The sequence below is a fragment of the Kogia breviceps genome, chromosome 5, assembly GCF_026419965.1.
Source record: "Kogia breviceps isolate mKogBre1 chromosome 5, mKogBre1 haplotype 1, whole genome shotgun sequence".
Classification (NCBI taxonomy): Eukaryota; Metazoa; Chordata; class Mammalia; order Artiodactyla; family Physeteridae; genus Kogia; species Kogia breviceps.
Window position 1 is genome coordinate 103,137,154 of NC_081314.1, and position 27,019 is coordinate 103,164,172.

Below are 27,019 nucleotides of genomic sequence, written 5' to 3' on the forward strand. Positions count from 1 at the left end.
GAAACGAATCCCTCCTATGAGAAACCCACATGAGCTTTCCTAAAGAAGGCTTCGTCACCTGAAATAAAAAACAAGTTACTGAGTAAAGGACCAAGGAGAGCAAAAGTCTTAAAAGCTGGCCTGGAATCTCCCTGTTTTACCTGGAAAGTCCTACCATGCTGGAGAGGCACACATATAAAACAAATAGGTGAGACAAATCTTACAACATGGGCTAAGCTTATATTAGATCTGAGCCACAGACAATGAAGATTTCCTTTCAGAAACTACTAGTCAAATACTTCTTCCTAGGTGTTCATTTTTCAGTTTAATTATACTTTCAATTTAGCATAACATTTTAAGCGTCAGACACGAAAAAGATTTACTTCTGTACTTTTACAGCACACTTATAATCTTGAACTACAATAAATGCTTGACATATAAAGAACCAAAAATAAATCTGAATCCCATGAAATTCCAGTTAAGGTTCCTGTATAGTTATGAACCACTGAGACTTGACGAGTCATAAAATCTCTTCTGATAGAATGGAATATATTTTTGACATGTGAATTTGTATATAGTGCTATATAGGAAAGAAGGGAGGGAAAGGACTTTAAAGGTTGGTAGTGGTTTTTATCCTCTGGAACTGAGATTTGAGGATCATTAAAGGCTTTGTAAACCTTAGAGACAAAATTGTATTGCTTTCCCCATGTTGCAGCTGAGGTAACAGGTAGATGAGGCAAGGTCATAGAGTTAAGTCAATGGCAGATTTTGGTCCAACATGGCTCTTCTGAAAGTGGCTTTTCTGTTGCTTGAGAATTGGGGTTTTGCTTTTTTTCTTTGTTTTTAGCTGTGAATGAGTAAACTTTAAAAGTGAGGGAAACTGAAGTCAGTGCTTTTTTCAACAACGCTTTTTTCAACTACTGCAAAGGTGAAATAGTTTGCCCTCTCTCAAGATTCAAATCTTAAAATTAATTAAAATTCAAAAGTAAGATATGGTCAGGGCAAAAATGGATGGGTATTCATATAGCACATACACAAGGTATACTATATAGCCTTTTCATCAATTTTTTTCCAGACAGAATTTCTCATACTGATAAACATAACTAAATGGGTAAAACTTTTGTGCAGGGACAAAATCAGCTGCAGACAGGCCCAGGGCCAAGGGAAGTAAAGTATTAAGTCACTGCTCTCACCACTAGCAGGCCTGTTGCAAACCACTGTAACATCTTAAGATGGAATTGCCCCTAACTACACAAGATAAATATTCTCTAGAACACATTCATCTTAAAAGAACCCAACTTAGAGAAAGAAAATAGGATCAAACTCTGTGTTCATGCTTTCTATCTTCTCAATGCTAAGAAGTGGCAGAAAAGGAAAATGTAACCCAAATGCTCTGAACTGTTCATTAGGGAAAATTAAACAAGGTTAGATGACCAAAATAATTTTAATTTTTAAAATGTATGCAAGAGGGCATGCAAAGACCACAAGAAAAATGGTCAGTTACATTCCAACAGATTTTAGAATAAAACTTTCCCACCTATCTGTAATTAAGTTTTACATATGGCCCAAACTCTAGTTCTCCAAAACATCATTTAGGAGACAGAAACCAGTCACCCTCAGGAACTAGGAAAAGTGCGTAAAGGTAGATGGAGGATGTTCATCCTACATCCAGTGGTTCAGGATCTCACTGTTTGCTCAGCAGTCAGTCAGGCCAAACATCAACCTTCATCTTCCAGCTGCCTTGACCTCCAAATACTGTTTAATGGTATTCAATGTTCTACTTCCTTTGTGCTCCTTATTTACTGATTTACTATAGCTAAAATGGAAGGGGAAAAAGAAGGAAGTTCTCTAGGGATCAAAATGTTTCACATTTTATGCTCTTTGGACTCCTATCTAGCCTGTTTCTCATGGCAAATTGTGTGACTTCAGTAGTCACATAAAACATAAGCCTCTGTTGTTGTGGTTTCTAAGTTTCTGAAGTCTGAATTTCCCACTAACAAGTTAGGAAACGTTTGGTTTCCCAAGCATACCACGTTAGCCGCTGCCTCTGTGCAGGCAGCCAGACTACAGGGAGGTGAAAACCAGTGAACTCATCTACTCTGGCACATGACTGCTCCCTGCTTTGGCCTTTTATGTTAAATCTACAAACTGAACACCAGTGAATTAAAGTATGAAAGCCAAATAAAAGAGTTAAGCCTTTTTTAAAAAAAGACTTACAGGAACTAGGGGCTTAAAAAAAAAATGTCTTTTCTTTTGGCTCATAGTAAGATTTGGAAAAGGATATATTCTTTGTAACTTTTTAAAAAAGAGAGAATAAAAGAAGAAAAACAACCTACCAAAGAATAAGTGTTAAGAGAAAGGAATTATACTAATCCTCCAAATTATCTATTTGCAATATCTGAATGAAAATAACCTGTGATCTGGGAAGAGAAAAAAAGGATGAAAGGAGATTAAAAACAAAATTGTGTAGCTACATCAGAATGCTTTTCTAAAGAATCTATTTCTGTTTTCCTCAATCCACTAAGATACAAAAGGAACATCTAAATATAAATGGATTTTGCAATAAGAGAAATACATACAAATATTCTTAATAAGATAAAACACATACAACACACACTTCTAAGGGTATACAGCATTATGCCCTTGAAGTCTGTCTGAGAAAAGGCTGCCTGCTAAAAATACTTTCTGAGAACTTTAAGTTCCTTGAAATGTTCTATGGAAATGGTATTTATGACAAACCCACCTCCTCTAGGGAACATGAGATGTTATTACTGGCAAAGTCACAATTTTCTAAACCATCCAAAAATAATCATGAATTTATGCCAAATGACTAAACTTGTTTTATTATTACAATGATTAAGAGAATATTTGCTAATATCTCATGATCAAGCTCAAAGTAGCCATGAACCTACAGAAAATACAGTGTCAATACAGCGGATCGCAAGTGGTAGTGATTTTCTGTGCCTTTCATAGGCAGAATATTATAACACACAAATTCACTGGAGAGGATGGTATATGAGATATTTGAGATAGGAGGTGTGGATGTATGTCACGGTGGTGAGAAACTGCCTTTCTGTAAAATAAGAATAATAATACAGTAAGTCCCCTACATACGAACGAGTTCTTTTCCAAGAGCTTGTTCATAAATCCAGTTGGTTCGTAAGTCCAACAGAGTTAGCCTAGGTAGCCAACTAACACAATCGGCTATATCGTACTGTACTGTAATAGACTGTAATACTTTCCACACAAATAATATGTACATAAAAAAACACAAAAAAATAAAGAAAACATTTTAAATCTTACAGTACAGTACCTTGAAAAGTACAATAGTACAGCACAACAGCTGGCATACAGGGGCTGGTATTGAGTGAACAGGCAAGAAGAGTTACTGACTGGAGGAGGGAGAGGAGGTGGGAGATGGTAGAGCTGAAGGATCGTCAGCAACAGGAGACCAAGGGCAAGCTGCAGTTTCACTCACGCCTGACACTGATGGAATGCACATTCAAGTCTTTGCAAGTTTGCAACTTGAAGGTTCATATGTCGGGGACTTGCTGTACTTGCTTCTTATGACTGTTTCTGGGACTAGCATGGTACATGGCATATAATAATTCCTCAATAAATGATAACTGTTATTCAATGACTATAGAGGAAAGGAACTACTGAATACTTACAGTCATCCTTCAGTATCCGAGGGGGATTGGTTCCAGGACTCCCACAGATACCAAAATCCACAGATGCTCAAGCCTTTCATATAAAATGATATAGTACAGTCAGCCCTCCCTATCTATGGGTTCTGCATCTGAAGATACAGAGGGTGACTGTACTATGTGTCTTTTGCTTACAGTCACACACTCTACCCTAACATGGTACCTAGTTCAAAAGTAGAATAGGTGTTTGTTCAAATATTTAACAAATACTTATCGACTACCAAGCAAATACTGGATACTATTCTTGAGCTAGAAATCTAGCACTGAATAAAACAGACTACTGCTTGACCTGTCACTGAAAAACACACAGACACACACACACACACACAACACACCCACCCCTACCTCCCTACTCACATGAAGTTTACATTCTAGTAGGAGAGACAGCCAATGATCAAGTAAGTAAAATATAGTATGCAAGGTGTTACTACATGAACTAGGGGAGAGAGTCCAGTGGCTCCCTGGGAAGGCAGCCAGTACAAAAGCCACAGGCCCTACTGTGCTCAGGGAGCAACAGGGAAACTGGTATGACTAGAGCAGACTGAGCAAAGGTAGGAGGGGTCAGGGAGTCAATGGGATAGGGACCTAGAGTGCAGGAATGAATGAACAAATTGACACTAAAAGCATGAGATGGGAGAAAGAGGAAACTCCTCTGAGGTCAGTATTCTGTCTGGGTTTTCTAGCATGTAGACTGGTTAAGCTAAAAGAACACATGCTTTGTAGATAGTGAATTTTTATTCTGGTTTGGTTATTATTTGTGCTATTTGGTAGTTATTTAACCTCTCTAAATTTTAGTTTTTTGGTCCTTACCCTCATCTGTAAAACAGGAATAATACTTACCTCATAAGGTTGTTTTAAGGATTAAGTAAGATCAAGTGGCACAGAGTAGACCTTCAGTATGCTTGTTTCTTTTTCTCTATAAACTAAATCCCACACTGATAGCAACTGGGAATTGGAGTCTGTGTTCTAGTACCAGGGCTACCATAACAATGGTATTATTTAGTCTTCCTGGGCTTCAGTTTCTTAACTAAGAAAATGCAGATGCTATACACAGATGTTATAAAAACAGATATACATCAGTTAAGGTGTTGTTATAAAATTATAATCAAATAACATTACTATTACAATTTATCTTAATATTAAAAATTCAAAACAGCAAAAGTATGACTCCTGTTTCTCTATGTTACTTCATCTCAAAAATCCTGTAAATTTTAATTTTTTAAGCATGAAGTTGTAAAGATTTATTTAGCAGCCATGTTGACTTTTATTCCCTTTTTCTGTCCCTGCTTAAGAACACTGATCTAATAGAAAGATCTCTGGGTCTTCCTTGGTGGTCCAGCGGTTAAAACTTCTCCTTCCAATGCAGGGGGTGTGGGTTTGATCCCTGGTTGGGGAGCTAAGATCCCACATGCCTTGGGGCCAAAAAACCAGAAAACATAAAACAGAACCAATATTGTAACAATTCAATAAAGACTTTAAAAATGGCCCACATCAAAAAAATCTTAAAAAAAAATATCTCCAAGAAAATATTTAACTGCAAAAACCAAGGTGAAAGATAAAGAGAGTTTATAGTAAGCTATTTTTTGTATAAAAAAGGGAGAGACTAAGAATCTTTATTTGTATTTGCTTATTTACTCATAAAGACACTATAGAAGTACATGTAAGAAACTAATATCAGTGGTTAAAAGTTGGGGAAGAGGAACTGGCAGATGAAGGATGAGGTAGGACCCTATACCTTTTAATATACATATTTGGAGAGGTATAAATTTAGGAATGCTAATCTGAAATCCAAGACTGAAATTCAGACTTTCTTGAAGAGTTAAAACTGAGCAAAGTAAACTTTGTATAATTAAAAAGTTAAGTGTATAACAGTATGAAAACTTCAAATAACTTCTTTCTCAGATAATCTGAGTATCCCTCAACCTGTTATTTGTATTTTTTTCTGAAATGTTCAAAAAACATTATAAAATATCCTCAATAGTCTTCTCCACATTTTCCACTATGGAAACTAAGCCCAGCAGTAGCACATACAGAAAGAGACTGCATCCGTCAGCCCACCCCACCTCTGATTCCCCAGGCAGACAAGTCTAGGAGCATATTATCTCGGCAGAGAATGTCACTGCACGTTTACACGCGAGGAATGAAGAACAGGAGAAAGAGAAGCAGAACATCAAAGAGGCTTTGGGAGAATCGCATGTCTCCTCCAGGAAGGGAGAAGTGCTGTGGTGTAGATCTGTGAACAAAAGAGAAATGGGAAATACTGATCCCAAATATATTTGAGCAGCAAACAGTGAAGCAGAGTTACGAATGTCAGAGAAAACTAACACAAAGAGATCTAACAGAAGTTTTCCAAAAAATCAACTATGCCCTAAAATGGTGGTTACAACCAGAGGTGACATCCCCCCCGCCCCAGGTTTTCTGCAATGTTGGGAGACGTTGTTTGATTGTCACAACAGAGCTGGGGGTGCTGAGTTACTTCTGGCATCTAGTGGGTAGAGGCCAGGGGTGCTGCTAAACACCCTGCAATGCACAGGCAGTCCCCACACCAGAGTCATCCAGCCCAAGATGTCAGTACTGCCAAAGCCAAGAAACCCTGGCCTACCAATGATAATCAGTATAGCAAACCATGTGCATGGCTGAAAAGATCCATGAATGGCCTTAAGATAGATCACAGTAAATAGATTATGGAGTCATATCTTTCATTCTAGTGTGAATTCGGACTCTGTCTCTCCCAGGTGACCGTTACATGAGGCAGCCCATTGTGGCTGAGATCTTCTTCTATACTGTCATCATCAGTACAGTTTCCTACTTCTAGTGGTAACTGATATGTATTGTGCCGGGCAGTATGCTCGGAGCTTTTGTATAGACTGTTTTACTTGATCCTTGGAACAGCACTATTATGAGGGAGGTTCCAGTATTATCCCCATTCTACAGATGAAGAAAATGAGATTTGTAGAGGTTAAATTGCTTGCTCAGTCACACTAGGTAGAGTGGGGAAGCCAAGACTCAGGTCTGAAAATTGAACTCCAAAATCTGAATTTCTCCCCTAGCACTACCCTGCCCCACACAGTACTCTATTGCCTCTTTCCCATTTGTGCCTCAGTGCTGGTGAGCGTACTTGCTCCCTGTCAGTCATCCTGCCTGGCCCTTGTCACCCAGTCACCTGCACTGTTTACTGCCTCTACTGCTGGGGCAGTAGGGAATAGGCAGTAGAGAGGACATCATTCCTATCCTAAAGAAGGCTACCATGGTGGAGCAAACAAATATGATCCAGAAGAACACAGATCACAAAGAGTACCAAATCAACCACAGAGAGGGGGAGGAAGGAATGGAAAGAATGATAAACAGTCAAAATGTTAGGAACCTGGGAACAAGCCCAATATCATCATTACCATCAACTTAAACTTAAAGGCAGCTCTGCATGCCATGTACAAGGCAAGGTGCTCTCAGGAATATAGGAGCACACTCAATCTGTGACAGTCCAAGGCACCACATGCTGGGTGGCTTTTTGAATAATTCTCCCAGGCAGCCAGGGAAGGCACTATGGCTGTGGGAGGCCTAGGAAGGCCTTGATGGATCAGGGAGATGAAACTTTCAGTTTACCAAGGACCTGAAGTCTCAATCTGTTGAAAGACAGGCTAGTTTTTTTTTCCTTTGTTTGTTTTTTTGGTGTAGTAGCAATCAAAATGGAAAGTCTGGAAAAGAAAAAAATGTTAAAACACTGATCTGAGGGATATTTTTCAAACCTCATTCAGAGTGGGGAGGCAGGGAGAAGAACCGAAAAGAAAAGTGAGTAGGCTCTTTAGTGTAGTAGTATACTCACAGTAATTTTTTAAAAAGTTTCTTCGTGATAGCTATAATATATTCAAAGCAAAGAATCTATTTCAGTAAATGGCAAAAAGACAAATCCATCTGAGTAGATACTTTTTTTTTTTTGCGGTACGTGGGCCTCTCACTGTTGTGGCCTCTCCCGTTGCAGAGCGAAGGCTCCGGAAGCGCAGACTCAGTGGCCATGGCTCATGGGCCCAGCCGCTCCACGGTATGTGGGATCTTCCCGGACCGGGGCACGAACCTGTGTCCCCTGCATCGGCAGGCAGATTCTCAACCACTGCGCCACCAGGGAAGCCCTGAGTAGATACTTTTTAATACAAAAAAATTAAAATGGAGGACGAGGAAGCATAAGCTTAGTGGTATTCAATGAACATCCAACATCCAACAGTTCCTTCTAGAAAGTTCCTTAACTGACAGTACAGCACTGAAGAAGTAACAACATATAATTCAGGCTCTAAGTAATTATGGTGGTACAAATTTACACATGCTGTCCTTATTGACACTCCCTTGTTCTGATTTCCTCTCCTGGGCCTAGACTGAGCACCTTTTTAAGTCTCCACCCGGCCCTTTGATTGGAGTGTGCAGTCTCCTAGCCCAGATTCCATGGTCTCAAAATGAAAATATTCTCCTTGTAGCCTTACTCCCCAAGCTCTGTGCCTGTGAGCTCTTAGACTGACCTTTTTCTAGTTCTGAAACCTTGCCTTTCAGCAGTTTTTCTTTCTAGGAGACCCTTTGTCTCAGTTTCTTTGCTCTTTTTCCTTCTTTTTAAAAAAAGATTTGTACAAATCCTGGTCCCTCTGCTCAACCTGAGGATTTCATAAGCTCCTCTTAGGATCCGGTTCCTCTGCTAAAAGCTCCCTCCTTATAATTAGTAGGTCATTGATGATCTGCATCTTATTCATTCACTTCCTCTGACCCCTGGGGAGCCAAACAAGATTGTTCAGATGTTGAAGAGTTCTGACTCACCCCCATTTTTACTGTATATTCCTCTGACACCAGCTAAAGCCTTCTCCATCACTTCATACCCTAATTCTTGTTTCAAACAGTGAAGGAAAACAGCAACCCAGTTTTCTGGATCTGGACCCATTTATGGTGTCTCTAAATGATTTCAATGATGATGACAGTATCTTCAGTAACAAGGACATAAAGCAGACACAAATTTATACTCATACTTGGCTAGCAGATGCCAAAAAAAGTGTTACTGTTCTTCTAGATCTTGCTGACCAAGTCAAATGAATCAAGCATTACATTATGACTATGGTATGCTGTAGCTATAATTTTTTTTAAAAAAACTTTAACTTGTGAGAGAAATAAAAGGAAGCAGCATACATAGAATAAAAAAGACTAGTCATAGCTATTTTTATGAGTGCTCCTAAAAATTAGACTAAACAGTGAAAAGTCCCATTGAAAAAGCAGAGAGTAGAGCAAGGAAACATAAATTACAGGCCTGATTACCAAGAACCTATCTCAACCTAAGGAATCTTTCTAACAAATTCCATGTAATTACTCTGCAAACTGCTTAGAATTCTGTGGTTATTTAACCATAAACATGGCTGCTATCAATGCAATGCAACAATTAAAACTACATACTAGATAAAAATTGCTTGAAGATATAGTGGGACATCATTATAATCAGACTATCAGAATCTAGCCATGAGCATATATAAAGATGAATAAATTATATGTAGTTTTCTGCTTATTAGTGAACATGTTAAATCAAGAAGAAAAAGTAATGTATTAAACTAGTGCTGGAAGAATGAAAGCAAATATAAGAATTGAGGCCCATCAAGGTGAAGTTACACAGTTAGGACTAGAATGAGAGATACACTATTTCATATATCTTAAGAAAAGACCAAACAGGACTTGGTATCATCACACTGTTTGGTTGTTGATGGCAAACTATTATAAGTTATGACCAGAGTAAAGTCTGCAAGTATACAGGCAGGTTTTAACAGAAAAAGGTAAACTGATAAATAACAGGCACAGTACTTTGCACATAGTAGGTGCTCACTGTAATTGCCTCATAAAAGTCTGAAATGAATTAAATGTCTGCCAACCTGCATAGCATTGTGAATGAACCCATTTAAGAACCAGGTCACTCAGTGGTTTCCATGCCTTTATTTCAAATTGTGGTTTCAAACAAAACATGATGTCTTATGGAGGCAGTTTTGTCACTTAGGATTTTCCTAAAAACTAGGAAAGAGGTATTTGAAGGCAGGGAATCTTCCATCTATCTATGATGAAGAGCAACTAGTTTTATTAACAACGTAAACACTAAAGCAGTGAGTAGGCCAGTGAATCTGGGGACTTCATCGGTATGAAGCAAAGGGCTCACTCAGTAACAGCCTGAAGAAGGTGTTGCAGCCTAAACCAGAGACTTTTCCAGAGAAAGACATATTTGCCATTTATGCTTCAACTGTCTATCCTCGAGATGAACAGTGATTCTCAAACTATGGCCCCTTTCAAGAGGTCTATGAGGTCAAAGCTATTTTCATAATAACGCTATCTTTTTCATTCATTCCCTCACAAGCATAAAAGTTTTCCAAAGGCTACATGACATGTGGTGACGTCATTGCTCTTACAGATGATGGGATGTGTGAAACAGATTTGAGAATCCAGCTGCCTTCAATAAAGCCAGGCATTAGAGTTTGCAAAAATATAAATCAACCCTTCCCACTAAGTTTTTGGGTTAGAAAAAGTTATTTTTCATAAAAACATCTTATTTATGTTAACATATAGTGGGTTTATTATTTTTAACAAATAAATATATAAATACTTTAAAATATCTTGGTCTGAATTTCTAATACTATAAATATTGACAGACATAACCCACGTAATCAAAAGCTCTTTAGAGTCCTCAATGATTTTTTTAAGAGCATAAAGGAATCACGAGACCAAAAAGTTTGAGAACCACTACTCTGGAGGCTTTACTGAGTTGCACTGAAATTATCTGCTCATTCTTTCCCAAAAGCCTACAAACTCTGGAGAACAGGAACCCTCCCTGTTCATGTCAGTATAGTCCCAGTATTATATTCTTTGTTGTTTGCAAGTTAAATGAACAAAAGTGTTGCCATATTCATAGCATCAGAAACTGTAAATTCAAGGTCCACATACTAAATACAGTGGGTATTTGCCCTCTAAAAGATGACAGGTGAGAAACTAAGCTGACTCTGAAGATGTTCACTACTTATAGGTTGATTTCTATAGCTACCAGAAACAACACAATGCCATTAATGGCTTGTGGTTTTATTGCTTGATAATCATGCTAAGCTTATTTATATGGGCCGGTTGTATGAAAAACTGGGAAAGGATCTGGAAAAGTAGAAACATAATTGATGTGTTAGGGTGGTCAGCCCATAGGTGAATATTTCCTTTTGGGTTTCATTGTTGTTGATGTAATGTTGCTTGTGTAATAAACAAACATATTTGTCCAGTAGAGCTCTGTCTCTGAAGAAAAAATAAAAAGGACCACTCCTTTGTTTGCAGAGATGAAATAACCAAAGGAGAGTGGGGGGCTAGGATGTGGACATTTACCACCCATCTCCCTCTCCTCAAACAAGCAAGCACATACAGTTCTAATGCAGGGATCCAAAGAAAGAAGAACAGTCTCAGTTCTTTCCAGAAGCCAGTGTACTTGGAGAACACCAACGGGAAAACTATTTACACCTAATTTTCTTAAATACCTAAAACCAGGCACATGGTAAACACCAGAGCACCTTCTTTTAAAAATGAATAAAATTAGGACAATACTACAGTATCTCCCACAGGAAAATGTTCATTCATTCATTCAAAAAGCCATTCATTTGGTATCTTCTACATGTAAGGGCTTTGTAGTAGACAATATAGAAGACACAAATGAATCAGACATGTGTCCTGTTCTTAAGAAGCTTATATTTTAGTAGTGTTGATTGTAATGTACATAAATAAAACACAAATCAAAAGTGATGAGAATTATATGTTATTATGGGTATGACTAGCATTATAGCATTTAGACACACCATCTGTTTCATTATGTGTGTTATATGATGCATATTACTAACAGTGTCTTACTTAGAGGAGATAAAATACAGTCACACGTGTGCTGACATGTGTGTAAATAAAAACTGAAAAGATGCGCTGAATGTATACTTTGTTATAAGGAACCAGCATTATGATTAGTACCAAAGAATGCTCAAGATGACATACGTGATGATTTTTGAAAAAACAAGGAGCTGGCATCGCACAGAATAATAGTGATAAACTACAGTAAGTTATGACAGTTCCGAGCCATAATAGAAACTTTAAAGAAGAGCTGTTATAAGCCACTGCTGTAAGCCAGTTTGGATTTAACTACCTCACATTTGTGTACATAAAACCAGCTTCTACAACCTGTTTTTTATTGGACAGGATTCAATGAATGTTCCTATAATCCTCTCATGTCAGTACTTGAACATGAATATGAGTACTCCAAGACAGTATTCTTCAAACTGGAGTACACGTACTCTTGTGGGTACACAAAGAATTTCCAGAGGTATAAGCATGGAGAGCTTTAAGGGAATCAGTGTCTACATCCGCAATTCACACACATGCTTTCTGCCAGAAGAAAAGTGCTTGTGCTCTACAAGTTTCTTTTTCTAACAACACTTTCGAAAGAGTCTTCTTCTTTTTTTTTTTTTTTTGGTGTGTGTGTGTGTGTGTGTCTGTGTGTGTGTGTGTGTGGTGTGCAGGCCTCTCACTGTTGTGGCGGAGCACAGGCTCCAGACGCACAGGCTCCGGAGGCGCAGGCTCAGCGGCCATGGCTCACGGGCCCAGCCGCTCCGCGGCATGTGGGATCTTCCCGGACCGGGGCACGAACCCGTGTCTCCTGCATCGGCAGGTGGACTCTCAACCACTGTGCCACCAGGGAAGCCCAGAGTCTTCTTACTTAACAAAATCTTACCAAATTAATGTAAGATCTTCTTACATTGTATCTTTCTGGGTTGGAAACCCCTCTGGGGCACAGACAAAGGGACAACTCTAGAAATACTCCTGATAGAGTCCCATGAGAGCAGAGCAGCAGCAGCTTCCGAACCAACCACTGGATGGATATAGGGAAGTAACAGTGCCTGTTATTTCATCTGGTGACAACTCAGAGTAATAAGCTCTTGTTCCTCATCTCTTCTAGAAGCGAAATGGTTGCCAGATGGATGTGTATTTACACTTTTACTTAAGTTGAAAAATGAAGCCAGACTTTTCCTGAATGTCTGATTTGGTTGACTGGTTTGCCAGTGATGACTTTTAGATTATATGGCAAACGTTAATATATATCTTTTGCAATTATTTAAACCTTGAATAAAAAATTCTAGATGCCAGCTTTAAAATGTGTGAAGGCGTACTTAGTTAAAAAAAATTCTTTTAGAACAAATTACCGAAAGAGAATTAAGAAAACAATTCTATTTACAATAGCATCAAAATGAATAAAATACTTAGGAATAAATTTAACCAAGGAAGTAAAAGATCTGTATAGTAAAACTGTAAGACATTGATGAAATAAAATGAAGAAGACACAGATAAATGGACTGATGTTCCAAGTTCATGGATTGGAAGAATTAATATTGTTAAAATGTCCATACTATCCAAATGATCTACAGATTCAATGCAATTCCTATCAAAATTCCAATGTAATTTTTCACAGAAATAGAAAAAACAGTCCTAAAATGTACATGGAACCACAAAAGACCCTGAATAGCCAAAGCAATCTTGATAAAGAACAAAGCTGGAGGCATCACATGTCCTGATTTCAAACTATACTAGAAGCCTATAATAATCAAAACAGTCGGTATTGGCATAAAAAAAGACACAGAGACCAGTGAAACACAAAAGAGATCCAAGACATAAACCCATACATATATGGTCAATTAATTTTCAACAAAGGAGACAATAATATACAAGGGGGAAAGGATAGTCTCTTCAATAACTGCTGCTGGAAAAACAGGATATTCACATGCAAAAGAATGAAACTGGACTCCTATCCTACATTATACACAAAAATCAACTCAGAATGGATTAAGGATTTGAACCTAAGACCTGAAACTAAAAGTCCTAGAAAAAAAAATATAGGGGGAAGCTCCCTAACACTGGTCTTGGCAATGATGTTTTGAATTTGACACCAAAAGCAAAGGTAACAGAAGTAAAAATAAGCAGATAGGACTATATCAAACTAAAAAGAGCTTCTGCACAGCAGAGGAAACCATGAACAAAATGAAAAGGTATCCTATGGAATGAAAGAAAATATTTGCAAACCACATATAACTGATAAGGGGTTATTACCCAAAATATACAAAGAACTCATACAACTCAAAGCAGAAAATTCTAATAACCCAATTAAAAAATGAGCAAACAGACATTTTTCCAAAGAAGACATACAAATGGCCAACAGGTATATGAAAAGGCACTCCACATCACTAATCATCAGGGAAATGCAGATCAAAACCACAAGGAGATTTCATCTCACATCTGTGAGCATGTCTATTATCAAAAAGACAAGAGATAACAAATGCTAGGGAGGATGTGGAGAAAAGGGAACTGCTGCACACTGCAGACGGGAATGTAAACTGGTACAGCCACTATAGAAAACAGGGTAGAGGTTTCTCAAGAAATTAAAAATAGTACTACCATGTGATCCTTTGGTATATATCCCAAGGAAATGAAATCACTATCTTGAAGAGATATCTGTACTCCCATGTTCACTGCAGCATTATTCACAATAGCCAAGGTATGGAAACCGTCTGAGTGTCTGACAACGGATGAATGGGTAAAGAAAATGTGGCATGTATGTGTGCATATATACAAATGTATTTTACATATATAAGTATGTCTATGTGTTACATATGTAAATGCATATATGTAAATATATGTAAAGTATATTTTATACAATGTATGTAAAAGTGTATAGTATTTATATATAATGTATACATATGTGTTATATATAATACATTATATATCTACAGCACACATATACATTTACATGTGTGTACACACATATGTGTGGGAATATACACACACATGTATATATATTGTGGAATATTATTCAGCCTTTAAAAAGAAGGAAATCCTGCCATTTGCAATAACATGGATGAACCTAGAGGGCATTATGCAAAGTGAAATAAGCTAGGCAGAGACAAACAGTGCATGGTATTACTTAAATGTGGAATCTAAAAAAAAAAGTTGAACCCAGAAAGAGAGTAGAATGGTGGTTGCCGGGGACTGGGGCAATGGGGGAAATAGGGAAGGGCTGGTAAAACTATAGTTGTAAGATGAATACTGTCTGAGGTTATCATGTATAACACGGTGATTACAGTTGATAATACTGTATATTATAATTGAAATTTGCTGAGAGAATATAACCTAAGTGTTCTTACACAAAAAAGGTGAACGTGTGAGGTAATGGAACTATTAACTTGGTGGGAATCCTTTCATAATTCATATATATCAAATCATCACATTGCATACTTTAAATATCTTATAATTTTATTTTTCAATTATACCTCAATAAGTAAAAAAGACAGCATTTGCTAAAAGAAAGTGCTATAATTACTCTTTACAGAAACAAATTAATTGTACATAATAGAAAATTATTTTAGGAGTTATGAACAAACATTTGAAAACCACTGCTCTGTGAGATATGAACTAAAAAGAATGCAAGCACAATGATAAATGAGAATTTTTCTTTAGGCTGACAAGTTTCTCTAACACACAGAGTGTTCCTTGAGAAAGACACTTCAGATGTGGACCAGGTCCATGAACTAGTTTGTGTTCTTTGTTGGAGAGGCAGTGTAGTATGGGGAAAGAGAACAGGCTCTGTCTGCCCCTTCCTGATCTTTCTGACCCTCAGTTTTCATGGCTGTAAAATAGAGAATAATCTCAAACCCTATAGGCTCATCTGAGAATTAGAAGCAATAGCTGTACTACTGACTTAGCTCAGTGCTTGGCAGCACATCACTGGCACTAAAAGAATGGTAGCATTCTTTTACCAGAATTCTTTTACTATGGTATATAGTTTCAAATAATTTTAGTCTTCGGGCTAGAACTAAAGTTATTTACTGCCTTTTTTAAGGTGAAAATTTAGCTACTAATCGAACACCTATGATATGCATTTTAAGTCATTTTTTCCAGTAATTATGACAGATTTTAGATTAGTCATTAGTCCTATCCGATGTTCTCTGTGAGAAAAATGGATGGCCCTGTAGGTCAGGAATATATGCTATGCTGACAGTTGGGTGTATTATCAATGATGAACAATTGGCTGACTTAATATTGAGCCAGAATACCATTTCCAGAAAACATCTGACACATACATAGTAAAGCCTTAGTCAGTCCTGGCATCACCTGGGAGCATGCTGTAATGCAAATTTTGAGGCCCATCCCCTGCATACAAAATCAGAATCTGCCATTTAACAAGATTCCCAGGTGATTCAAATGAACCTTAAACTGTGAGAAGCACTGGTAAAGAACAGGCTCTGAGCAGAGAATATACAAAAACCAGGTGTATATGTAACTCAGGCGGGAAAGATGAGTCAGGCAGGACCGTAAAGAGTCTAACTTCTAATGACAGACTGGCATATACATGTGTATAAACACACACACAACACGAACACAGGCGTAGATCAGTGGTTCTCAACTGGGGGTGATGCTGCACCCCCAGAAGATACTGGCCAATGTCTGGAGATATTTTTGGTTGTCACAACTGGAGAGATGTTACAAGCATCTACTGAGTAGAGACCAAGGATGCTGCTAAACATCTTAAAAGGCCCTCCACCATAAAGAATCAGTTGGCCCAAAATGTCAATAATGCTGACATTGAAGAAATCCTAGCCTAGAGTATACAAACATATTAATTGGAAAAGGCACAAAGGCATATTAATTGGAACTATTCATGGGAAAAGGAGCAATAATTTGACCTCAGTTCTGAGGGGAAGAATTTCGTATCTGGACATCCCAAGGTCTATGCTGCTTTCAAGATTATGAGTACCCTAGTTAAAAGCTCTCAAAATCACTTATCTCCTGTTACTAGCAAAACCAGAGTCAATGATAATCTGTATTAGTTTATAAAATCAGTCAGCATCAATGCCTAGAGCCTGTTACTATGCAAAGAAAAATAATGGAGACAGAAAATTGTTACTGTTTTGGTTTAAAACCCAATCCTACTGAAGAAGGAAGCTGCCTTAGGACCCTCAAACTCCACACCCTTCTTACCAAAAAGATACCAAGTCTATACCCTCATTGTACATGTCCACAATCCCTTGTCTGCAATTTCAAAGATCTAAAAACTACATAAAGTTTTTGCTAAATTGTGGCAGCAGAACTTCTTATCTGAACTCATTTGGCAGCAAAACCTGAATGGATGTGAGGTTATCTATTATCTTAATTATCCCACTTAGTGTAACTATTCACATGGTTCACTGTAGAAGTATTCAGAGGTTTGCTTAGGAGGTGGTGCCACAGGCCTTACTGAAGCTTTTATGTAATATATGGTGGATGCTCCTTACTGCGCTTCTAAAATTTGAAAACTCTAGAATTTTGGAAACATTTGGCTTTGGAAATTCTAGATAAGTGATTGTGGACCTCAAATAACTAAAATGCAGTCAACTCTCAGCAAATATTTGCTGAAAGCATTCAAATATATATTTGAAAGAAAAAAAAATAACCTAGTCAACTATATGTGTGTATATACACATAAACACACACACTTGTATTATACACTCACATAAATATATAGATATCCCTGCATTAGTAATTAGCATTGTGGCAATTAGCTTCCTTGTTTAGGGCACTGTGCACAACAGGCCAGGCTTGCAGCTTCAAATCTTGTAAGACCAGCTAACTTTACAAAGAAACACCTTTTTTCAAGACTATAAATTAACCTCAAACTTTATCCTTCAAAATGCTTCAGGATATAAGGCAAGACATAGTGAATGATTTAGGATCAACCCATTCACCATACCAGAAGTGCTGATTCCAATTCAGTAGCATAACCAGTGTCTCTGTCTCTTTTTTTCTTTCTCTCTCATACATACATCACAACCCTGCAATGTGTAATAGCATCACAATCACCCAACTGGCTCTGGAAAGGTTCCATCAGGGCCTCCCTCCTATCCTGGATTCACATTGGTTGATGGTTGCGGGTGTAACTCTTTCTGCATATAAATTCCTATTTTCCTCCCTGAAAGGCTTTATCTGACTAGCCTGTTGACTGTCTAAGGTGTGCTCATGGGACTGGTCCAGGGGAATAGAAGGTTGTTAGGAAACAAGTAGTAAGGAAATGCTGAGAGCAAATGTATTCGAATTGTCAGTTTCATGTGTCTAACTGTGTAAGATGGGGCTTGGAAACAGATGGGGATACCAGCTGATTTTCAGAAACCATGAAAAAGATAAATGAACTTGCACCATGCTGAAAAAGATGCATCATGCTTGCTGCTGAAAACACTGAACACAATGGAAACTGAAGCGTCTTCAAAATCTTTTTTGCCAGTTATGGCAATGCTAAGATTCACTGATGACCATTCAATTTTAATGTTCTTTTCATTATACTTCAGTCTTCCCTCCTTCGTATCCTAAGAAAACATACCTTCTTCTCATGAAAATGAAATAGCACATGGTATTATTTAGTAAGTTGAAAAATCCTGAAAAGTTTTTGTGAAACTGTTCTCTTATAAAATTCTAAGAACTGTGATGTAGAGAGGGGAAAATATTTCGCTACTGTACTGTTAAATACCATTCTAATGCTAAGGTGCGAGGAAGAAGCACTTTGCCAAAGTTTCTGTAACCACTTCACCACCAAAGCAGTTTCCCATGGACTCTGCCACTGGATTGTGAAGTCCCACTACCTTTCAGGAGGGAGCTGCCGTATTTCTTTTCTCAGGTTCCCATGTGTCTCAAATAGGGAGTGGGACAGAGCCAGAATCCATGGGCAAGCCTCTTGCCAAGACTGTGGATGAGATCATCAACCACCCCACCCCAGCATCCAGACCAGCTTCTTCAGAATTTCACAGGCCACAGCCCTTGGGCCAGCCTGTCAGGTTCTCAAAACAGGAAAAACTAAAAGTGGATCCTCCCCATAAAAAAGTTTGAAAGTTCTTTTATTATACAATTATTTAAAACACGTTCCTCTTGTGTAGTGTAATGACAGAAGAGTGGATTAGAATCTCAAAAAGGACTCTATTTACAAGAAGAATACCCCAAGTTAACTTCCTTGTAAAATGTCCTCTCAAATCCTAAACAGCTTTAAAAAGAAAGTTCTGTGGCAAGGATTAAAGACATGCATCGGATAGTTAACTCATTCCTAGTAGAAAAGATACATTAAAATATTATGAATTCTCTATGCTTGATCAGAAAACAAATATTTATAACTTTTCATCCATGACAAGTCCCTTAGTTCAATTCTTCAGGGATTCCATCCTATTTTAGCTTCTGTATAACAATACTGCAAAGCTGTAATTACATCCTCTATAATCAGCCCATTCCCAGTGTAATTAAGGAGTGCCACACATTTAAAACTATGACCTCAATACTGAGGGAAAAAAATGTGTGGAAGAGACAGTTTATATTGCAGGTAAGTTTTGTTGACAAACTTAAAACATAAAGAAAAAAAATAACATGTTATCATAGAGTCATCATTCAAGAGCGACTCATTATGTTCCTGATAAGAGTTTTTCCTCCACCATTTCTAACATGTCACTTATCAAGCTCTTTTGTATCAAATCCTGTGCTCCTCCCAAGTGTTATGAAAACTCTAAACTCCTTTAGGTGCCTGTCAATTACTCTCGTTCAACTACCATCCACTGTGGGGATAGAGATATATGTGAATTGATTCCTGACACAATGTCAGTCTAGTGTAAACCAAATTTAAACTGGCAAATAGGTCCATCAGTAAAGTGCCTAACTTCTAAGCAATGTGAATAAATTTTATTTTAACTAAGAATCAGGAAGCTGATCACCAAACATTAATGTATCACATAATGGTTCAAGCCAACCATTTGATAAATATAATAATAACCACATTAATAAAATGGATCAACAGCAACACAACACTTATCAAATGCTTATCATGTGCCAGCACTGTGAGAATCCTAGATAAATTATCTCATTTAACTTTCACAGATGGCCCCTGAGATAATACAATTATTGCCTCCATTTTTCATAGAGGAAACTGAAGCGCTGGGGATGTTAAATAACTGCCCAGGTTAATTAGTTGGTAAGAGTAGGGCCAGTCTGGAAGCTTCCTCCAACTGAATCTCAAGCTTGTGTCTGTTTTTACAGCCTTCAGGCTACAATGTCTACTGATCATATGTTACACAAGCAATTTAAACCAAATATTCTTGCCCTCCTGATGAACTGCAACTGTTACCAATCAATGAGGGGTGGGAGGAAAGCAGGTAGTGAAAACAAAAAAGCAAGACATCTGTTTAATCAAGATTCTCCTCCCCCATCAAATTCAGGAACTCCTTTCCATATACTGTATGAGTCGATACTGTCTTTCTAAATTACATAAATGTTTACTCACAGCTGACAAGTTACTAAAGCACCAGTTACAAAATATAATGCGCTCTTGTATTTTTCAGATTAAAAAGGTTAATTGACCAAGAAACAGAGTCCCAGAAAAAGAAGGAGCAAGAAAAAGAGAAGAGGGTCACTGCCCTGAAAGAGGAGCTGACCAAACTGAAGTCTTTTGCTTTGATGGTTGTGGACGAACAACAAAGGCTGACGGCACAGCTTGCCCTTCAAAGACAGAAAATCCAAGACCTAACCACAAGTGCAAAGGAAACACATGCTAAACTAGTCCTTGCTGAAGCCAGAGTTCAGGAAGAAGAGCAGAAGGCAACCAGACTAGAGAACGATCTGCAAACGCAGACCACAAAGTTTCACCAGAACCAAGAAACAATTATGGCAAAGCTCACCAATGAGGACAGCCAAAATCGCCAGCTTCGACAAAAGCTGGCAGCACTCAGCCGGCAAATTGATGAGTTAGAAGAGACAAACAGGTCTTTACGAAAAGCAGAAGAGGAGCTGCAAGATATAAAAGAAAAAATTAACAAGGGAGAATATGGAAACTCCAGTATCATGGCTGAGGTGGAGGAGCTCAGGAAACGTGTGCTAGAAATGGAAGGGAAGGATGAAGAGCTCATAAAAATGGAGGAGCAGTGCAGAGAACTCAATAAGAGGCTGGAAAAGGAAACATCACAGAGTAAAGACTTTAAACTCGAGGTTGAAAAACTCAATAAAAGAATTATGGCTCTGGAAAAATTAGAAGACGCTTTCAACAAAAGCAAACAAGAATGTTACTCTCTGAAATGTAATTTAGAAAAAGAAAGGATGACCACAAAGCAGTTATCTCAGGAACTGGAGAGTTTAAAGATAAGGATCAAAGAGCTAGAAGCCATTGAAAGTCGGCTGGAGAAGACAGAATTCACCCTAAAAGAGGATTTAACTAAACTGAAAACATTAACTGTGATGCTGGTAGATGAACGGAAAACAATGAGTGAAAAATTAAAGCAAACTGAAGATAAGTTACAAGCTGCTGCTTCTCAGCTTCAAGTGGAGCAAAATAAAGTGACAACGGTTACTGAGAAGTTAATTGAAGAAACTAAAAGGGCACTGAAGTCCAAAACTGATGTGGAAGAAAAAATGTACAGTGTAACGAAAGAGAGAGATGATCTAAAAAACAAACTGAAAGCGGAAGAAGAGAAAGGAAATGATCTCCTGTCCAAAGTTAACATGTTGAAAAACAGGCTTCAATCATTGGAAGCAATTGAGAAAGATTTCCTAAAAAACAAATTAAATCAAGATTCTGGTAAGTCCACAGTAGCATTACACCAAGAGAACAATAAGATTAAAGAGCTCTCTCAAGAAGTGGAAAGACTGAAACTGAAGTTAAAGGATATGAAAGCCATTGAGGATGACCTCATGAAAACTGAAGATGAGTATGAGACTCTAGAACGAAGGTATGCTAATGAACGAGACAAAGCTCAATTTTTATCTGAAGAGATGGAACATGTTAAAATGGAACTTGCCAAATACAAGTTAGCAGAAAAGACAGAGTCCAGCCATGAACAATGGCTTTTCAAAAGGCTCCAGGAAGAAGAAGCTAAATCAGGTCACCTCTCAAGAGAAGTGGATGCACTGAAAGAGAAAATTCATGAATACATGGCAACTGAGGACCTGATATGTCACCTCCAGGGAGATCATTCAGTTCTGCAAAAGAAACTCAGTCAACAAGAAAACAGGAACAGAGATTTAGGAAGAGAGATTGAAAACCTCACTAAAGAGTTAGAGCGGTACCGTCATTTCAGTAAGAGCCTCCGGCCCAGTCTCAATGGAAGAAGAATCTCTGACCCTCAAGTATTTTCTAAAGAAGTTCAAACAGAAGCAGTAGACAATGAGCCACCTGATTACAAGAGTCTCATTCCTCTGGAACGGGCAGTCATCAACGGTCAGTTATATGAGGAGAGTGAGGACCAGAATGAGGACCCTAATGATGAGGAGTCCGTGCTGTCTTTCAAATGCAACTCATCTACTCCCTGTCCTGTTAACAGGAAGCTATGGATTCCTTGGATGAAGTCCAAGGAGGGCCATCCTCAGAATGGAAAAATACAAACTAAACCCAATGGCAACTTCGTGCAACCTGGAGATCTAGTCCTAAGCCACACACCTGGGCAGCCACTTCATATAAAGGTTACTCCAGACCATGTCCAAAACACAGCTACTCTTGAAATCACAAGTCCGACCACAGAGAGTCCTCACTCTTACACAAGCACTGCAGTGATACCAAACTGTGGCACTCCAAAGCAAAGGATAACCATCCTCCAAAATGCCTCCATAACTCCAGTGAAATCAAAAACCTCTGCTGAAGGCCTTATGAATTTAGAGCAAGGCATGTCCCCAATTACCATGGCAACCTTTGCCAGGGCACAGACCCCAGAGTCTTGTGGTTCCATAACTCCAGAAAGGACAATGTCACCTATTCAGGTTTTGGCTGTTACTGGTTCAGCTAGCTCCCCTGAGCAGGGACGCTCTCCAGAGCCGATAGAAATCAGTGCCAAGCATGCAATTTTCAGAGTCTCCCCTGATCGGCAGTCATCATGGCAGTTTCAGCGTTCAAACAGTAACAGTTCAAGTGTGATAACTACTGAGGATAATAAAATCCACATTCACTTAGGAAGTCCTTACATGCAAGCCGTAGCTAGCCCCGTGAGACCTGCCAGCCCTTCAGCACCACTGCAGGATAACCGAACTCAAAGCTTAACTAATGGGGCACTAAACAAAACAACCAATAAAGTCACCAGCAGTATTACTATCACACCAACAGCCACACCTCTTCCTCGACAATCACAAATTACAGTAAGTAATATATATAACTGACCACCCTCCCTTATTTGGTTTATACCGATATTATTGCAAGGAACTCAGTCCTTTTTAATTATCCCTCCACATCCCTCAAAAGACTGACTGAACTTATACTTTGGGAAGGTTTATGCATGAACTATCCAAGAGTATCTGAAACTAACTAAGTGTTGCCTGCATAGTCATATCAAGCGTGCACTTACTGTATATTTTTTCATTTACATACCTGTATGGAAAATATTTAGTCTGCACTTGTATAAATACATCTTTATGTATTTCATTTTCCATAACTCACATTAATTTGACTGCAACTTGTCTTGGTGAAATACTTTAACATTATAAAGCAGTAAATAATTTGTTATTTTTACCATTGCTTGCTGAATTTTCTTTTGGTCATTTTGTGTTCTTTTTTTTTTTGCATGTATAATAGAATTTTATTTCCTGTTCATAATGTCTATTAATTCTTCCTTAAAAACAAACAGGACCTACTTCCCATATACAGTCAACTTCTGATCACATATTAGAGGAGGAGGAGGAGGAAGTAGTTGAAATAAATGAAATTTTATGGCTCTTTGATTTCAAAGTGAACAATAAGATCTCTCAGGAGCAAACTTCATGCTTGAGATGTATCTCAATATCCCTGGTGCCCAGCACAGTGCTTAGCACGTCTTAGGAATTTAGTTACTTAATAAACGTTTACTGATAATCACTGAATAAAATAATATTAAATAATTTTCTTTTGTGAGCACATATGAGCTGATGGTGAAAGTAAAAAGCTTTGAAATGTGATAGTAAGCCAGAAAAAGCACATTTGGAAATACAAGTTACCTTCACAATCAAGAGTTGACTGTATTTCTACCATAAATGAAAATCCCCTTAAAACATTTATGTCTACATCCAAACCTGGAATCAGCCACTAAGACATATGCTCTTGAACACTGCTTCAAAGCAAAAATGTCTTTCTTGTTCCTTTTTCCTATTAGCTTCCCAAAATACTTTGAATTACTTAAGGTAGGTGCTTCCTACCTTGCTTGTTTGTTAGTGGGCTGCATTCAGAAGCTTAAACTTAACTGTGTGTGTGGTTTTTTTTTTTTAACCTCCCAACAAGCAAATAAAAACCAAAGATAATTACAATGTAAGTTATAGAAAAGGCGTATTTTAAAAAAATACAGTATGTTAGTTGAGGGAAGTTTCTCCTGTGACTATTGTTACGCCATTTTCAAGATAGGTGAGAAAAATTCAGTAAGCCTTAAAAAAAAAGCATCCTAGGAATTCTGATACTCTGCTAATGGGACTCAGCATAATCTGTAGCAGAGAACAGCTTTCAGAAGAACATTTTAAATTACAAATCTGGTCCCCAAGCCACATTAAAAAAAGATGATTTCAGACAAAGTAGCTCATTGCCATTTTCCCTTTTCCAACCTCATAACTGTTAATTTAGTGTGGTCAATATTGCCAGTTACTGATTTTAAACACAATTCATTTAGACACGCAGGCAAACTGTGAAGATCTTTAGAAGTAAAAGGAATCTTTCACAATTGTCCTCCTTTCCCTGCAAAATCAATTTCATGATAGCAAAGCAAGGATTTGTTGACAGAAACACTTCCATGGTGATGAACTGCAACACCAACGCTGTGGGCTTGCATCATCATTAAATAAATTTGGATGAAAGCTGAGGCTAGCGATGAATAAGAAAGCTTCTGTTTAAACACATTTATCTTGGGAATTGGCAGTGACCCAACTGTATTACAAAATACATGATGGTCTAAATGTTTTCCAAAACTGTTTTTATTTTTAAGTCACCTTGGGTTAGAACTTTAGAAGAAACTACATACATCATTTTACATCTTTCAAAGTAGACATTGATAACATTGCTGCATGAGATGTCTTTCTAGATAATAAGAGAGTACACATAATGTTTTGGTGGGTAGCGATCAACTAATCATGAAATAATAAACAGAAACCAGAAAGAATTAAAGGACAAAGCCTTCCCAGCGCTTCCCAACTTTTGTCACATGATGACACAAACAGAAAACACACTGGATACAATGGATAAAGAGGCAGAGATGATCAGGGACTCCTGTCAACCCCAGTTTGCTCCTGGCTGCCCCAAGTACTGAGGGAAAGATCCATTTTTGGCACACCTGTAACTACTAGAGTTTGAGAGGCTCTGGGCTATTCATTAGTCGAACTGTTTTGTAAGGATTCAATTTCTTATCTTTTGTGAGCCAGAGCAATTTTATACAATAAAGTTAATACCACAAGTCCTGTGCTCCATGATTATGATGCACAAATTCTCATTTAATCATCTGCTCCAGATATTAACTATAAATAGGCTTCCCAAGTAATTAACATTATTGGAAATTTACTGGACTTTCAAGGAACTGAACCTTTTTTAGAGGTTCCTCTACTAGGACTACCTCAGTGTAATGACTCATATCCACATCAAAATTTAGGAACACTGTCATATTAATAACATATATAGATTACTAAAAGTGCTACTAATTAAAGTTTATGGTAAAGAGAGCATCATCTCTGAAAAAAAGTATCTTCCCTTTTCCATAAAATCACAAAAAGAATGACACATCCTAGATTTTTGGCCTTTAATTTCAAAAATAATTTTTTATAACTGCGTGTGTGCGCGCGCGTGTGCATGTGTGTTTGGGAGGTTACAGAATTTTCTTTTTCATTCACATAAAATCACAGAAGAACCTTGAAAACTAGGAAGGAGAGAGGAAGTGACACTGGAAAATCTTCATATGAGATATGTGAAAGTGGAGGGTTGTATTCTTGAAGAAAAGAAGGCCTTTGAGAGGCTCACAGAAGACAAGACTGTTTCTATAAACATCTGAAAAAATACCTTCCTTTCATTTCATTTCATCTGAAGTCCCAGCTTCAGAACCAAGATTCATTTTACTTAGTCCCGCTATCCCTTTAACTTTTTAAGCTGCAGCATTCTATCACAGATTTGAATGATTTTACCACATTCTTCTTCCCTTTTAAGAGCATTTGCAAAGCTTTCCCAAGGACGCCACTGCTCTCTGGGTCACCCCTTCCAGAGGGACAATGTGCATTACTATCGTTGGATCTTTACACACAAAGGAAAGTCTCTATAAGATGATGACAGGACTATATAAACTCTACCTAGAAGGTTTCTACAACTACATTTCACAATGCCAAGATATTAGGGATGGGGTCTTCATGACACCCAAAGTATAAATTAGGTTGCACTGTGAGATGGCCATAAAAGGGGTATTTAATTTAAAATTCTTGGACTTGTAGCCTAAGCATTCTGTGATCTTTTTTTTTTTTTTTTTTTTTTTTTGCGGTATGCGGGCCTCTCACTGTTGTGGCCTCTCCCGTTGCGGAGCACAGGCTCTGGACGCGCATCTGTGATCTTTATTGACTAAAATATAACTCCACACAAAAACATATTTTTAATAGCTTTTTTGACTCCAATTCTTTACAAAGTGAGTCTCCTTTGAAACTTGTTAGACAAAGGCAGGAAAAGAGCTTTAATAACACTACAGTTTCCCTACATTTTGGTTTCTGTTATTGTTTCCTCCTCCAAAATAATCATTTTACTTTGCAATCCTAAGAGAAAAGATAATCAGGCAATAATGCATGCCCGAAATGTTAGTATCAATGCTTCTCAAAGTAAAATCCAAAACACATGTATGAGAATCCCCTGATGCCCCACCCAGAGCTATCAAGTCACAATCTCTGAGGGTAGGGCCCCGGAAGCTGCATTTTTTAACAAGTTCCTCTGCTGATTAGTACGTACCTAAAGAAGGAATTCCATTGTTTTAGAAATTTCTATACTGATAAACACTAGCAAATATGTTCTGACTCTAGTCTTGCTCTATCAGAATGAATTACACCTGTCTCAGGAAGTGTGACTATTCCACCCTCTAGTGGCTAGCATGACAAACAGAAGGCTTAGTCTCCAGGGTTTTTTTTTTTTTATTCAAGAGAAAAGCTCAATAAAAACTACCATTTTATAGGTGGGAAGGTTCCCAGTTTTATAACTGTAGCAAAACACAGATGCCTGAATCTTTAACTGAGCAGTAGCAGGCTGTCTGACACCTACAAGCTCTGTTTCTCCCTCAGATCCCAGGCCCTCAACATAACCCTACAGCATTTCT

General features: G+C 37.9%; 2 protein-coding genes across 4 annotated transcripts in view; one reads left to right on the forward strand and one right to left on the reverse strand.

The window, feature by feature from the left end:
• Positions 1-27,019, reverse strand: part of CMSS1 (cms1 ribosomal small subunit homolog) — a 383,345-nt gene that overhangs the window by 333,792 nt on the left and 22,534 nt on the right. The window lies entirely within an intron of this gene.
• FILIP1L (filamin A interacting protein 1 like) overlaps positions 1-27,019 on the forward strand; it is a 309,709-nt gene that overhangs the window by 266,936 nt on the left and 15,754 nt on the right. For both annotated transcript variants that reach the window (XM_059064839.2, XM_059064845.2), the window contains one exon: positions 20,096-22,871. In XM_059064839.2, coding sequence (XP_058920822.1) covers positions 20,096-22,871 — 2,776 coding nt within the window. The remainder of the gene's footprint in view (positions 1-20,095; positions 22,872-27,019) is intronic.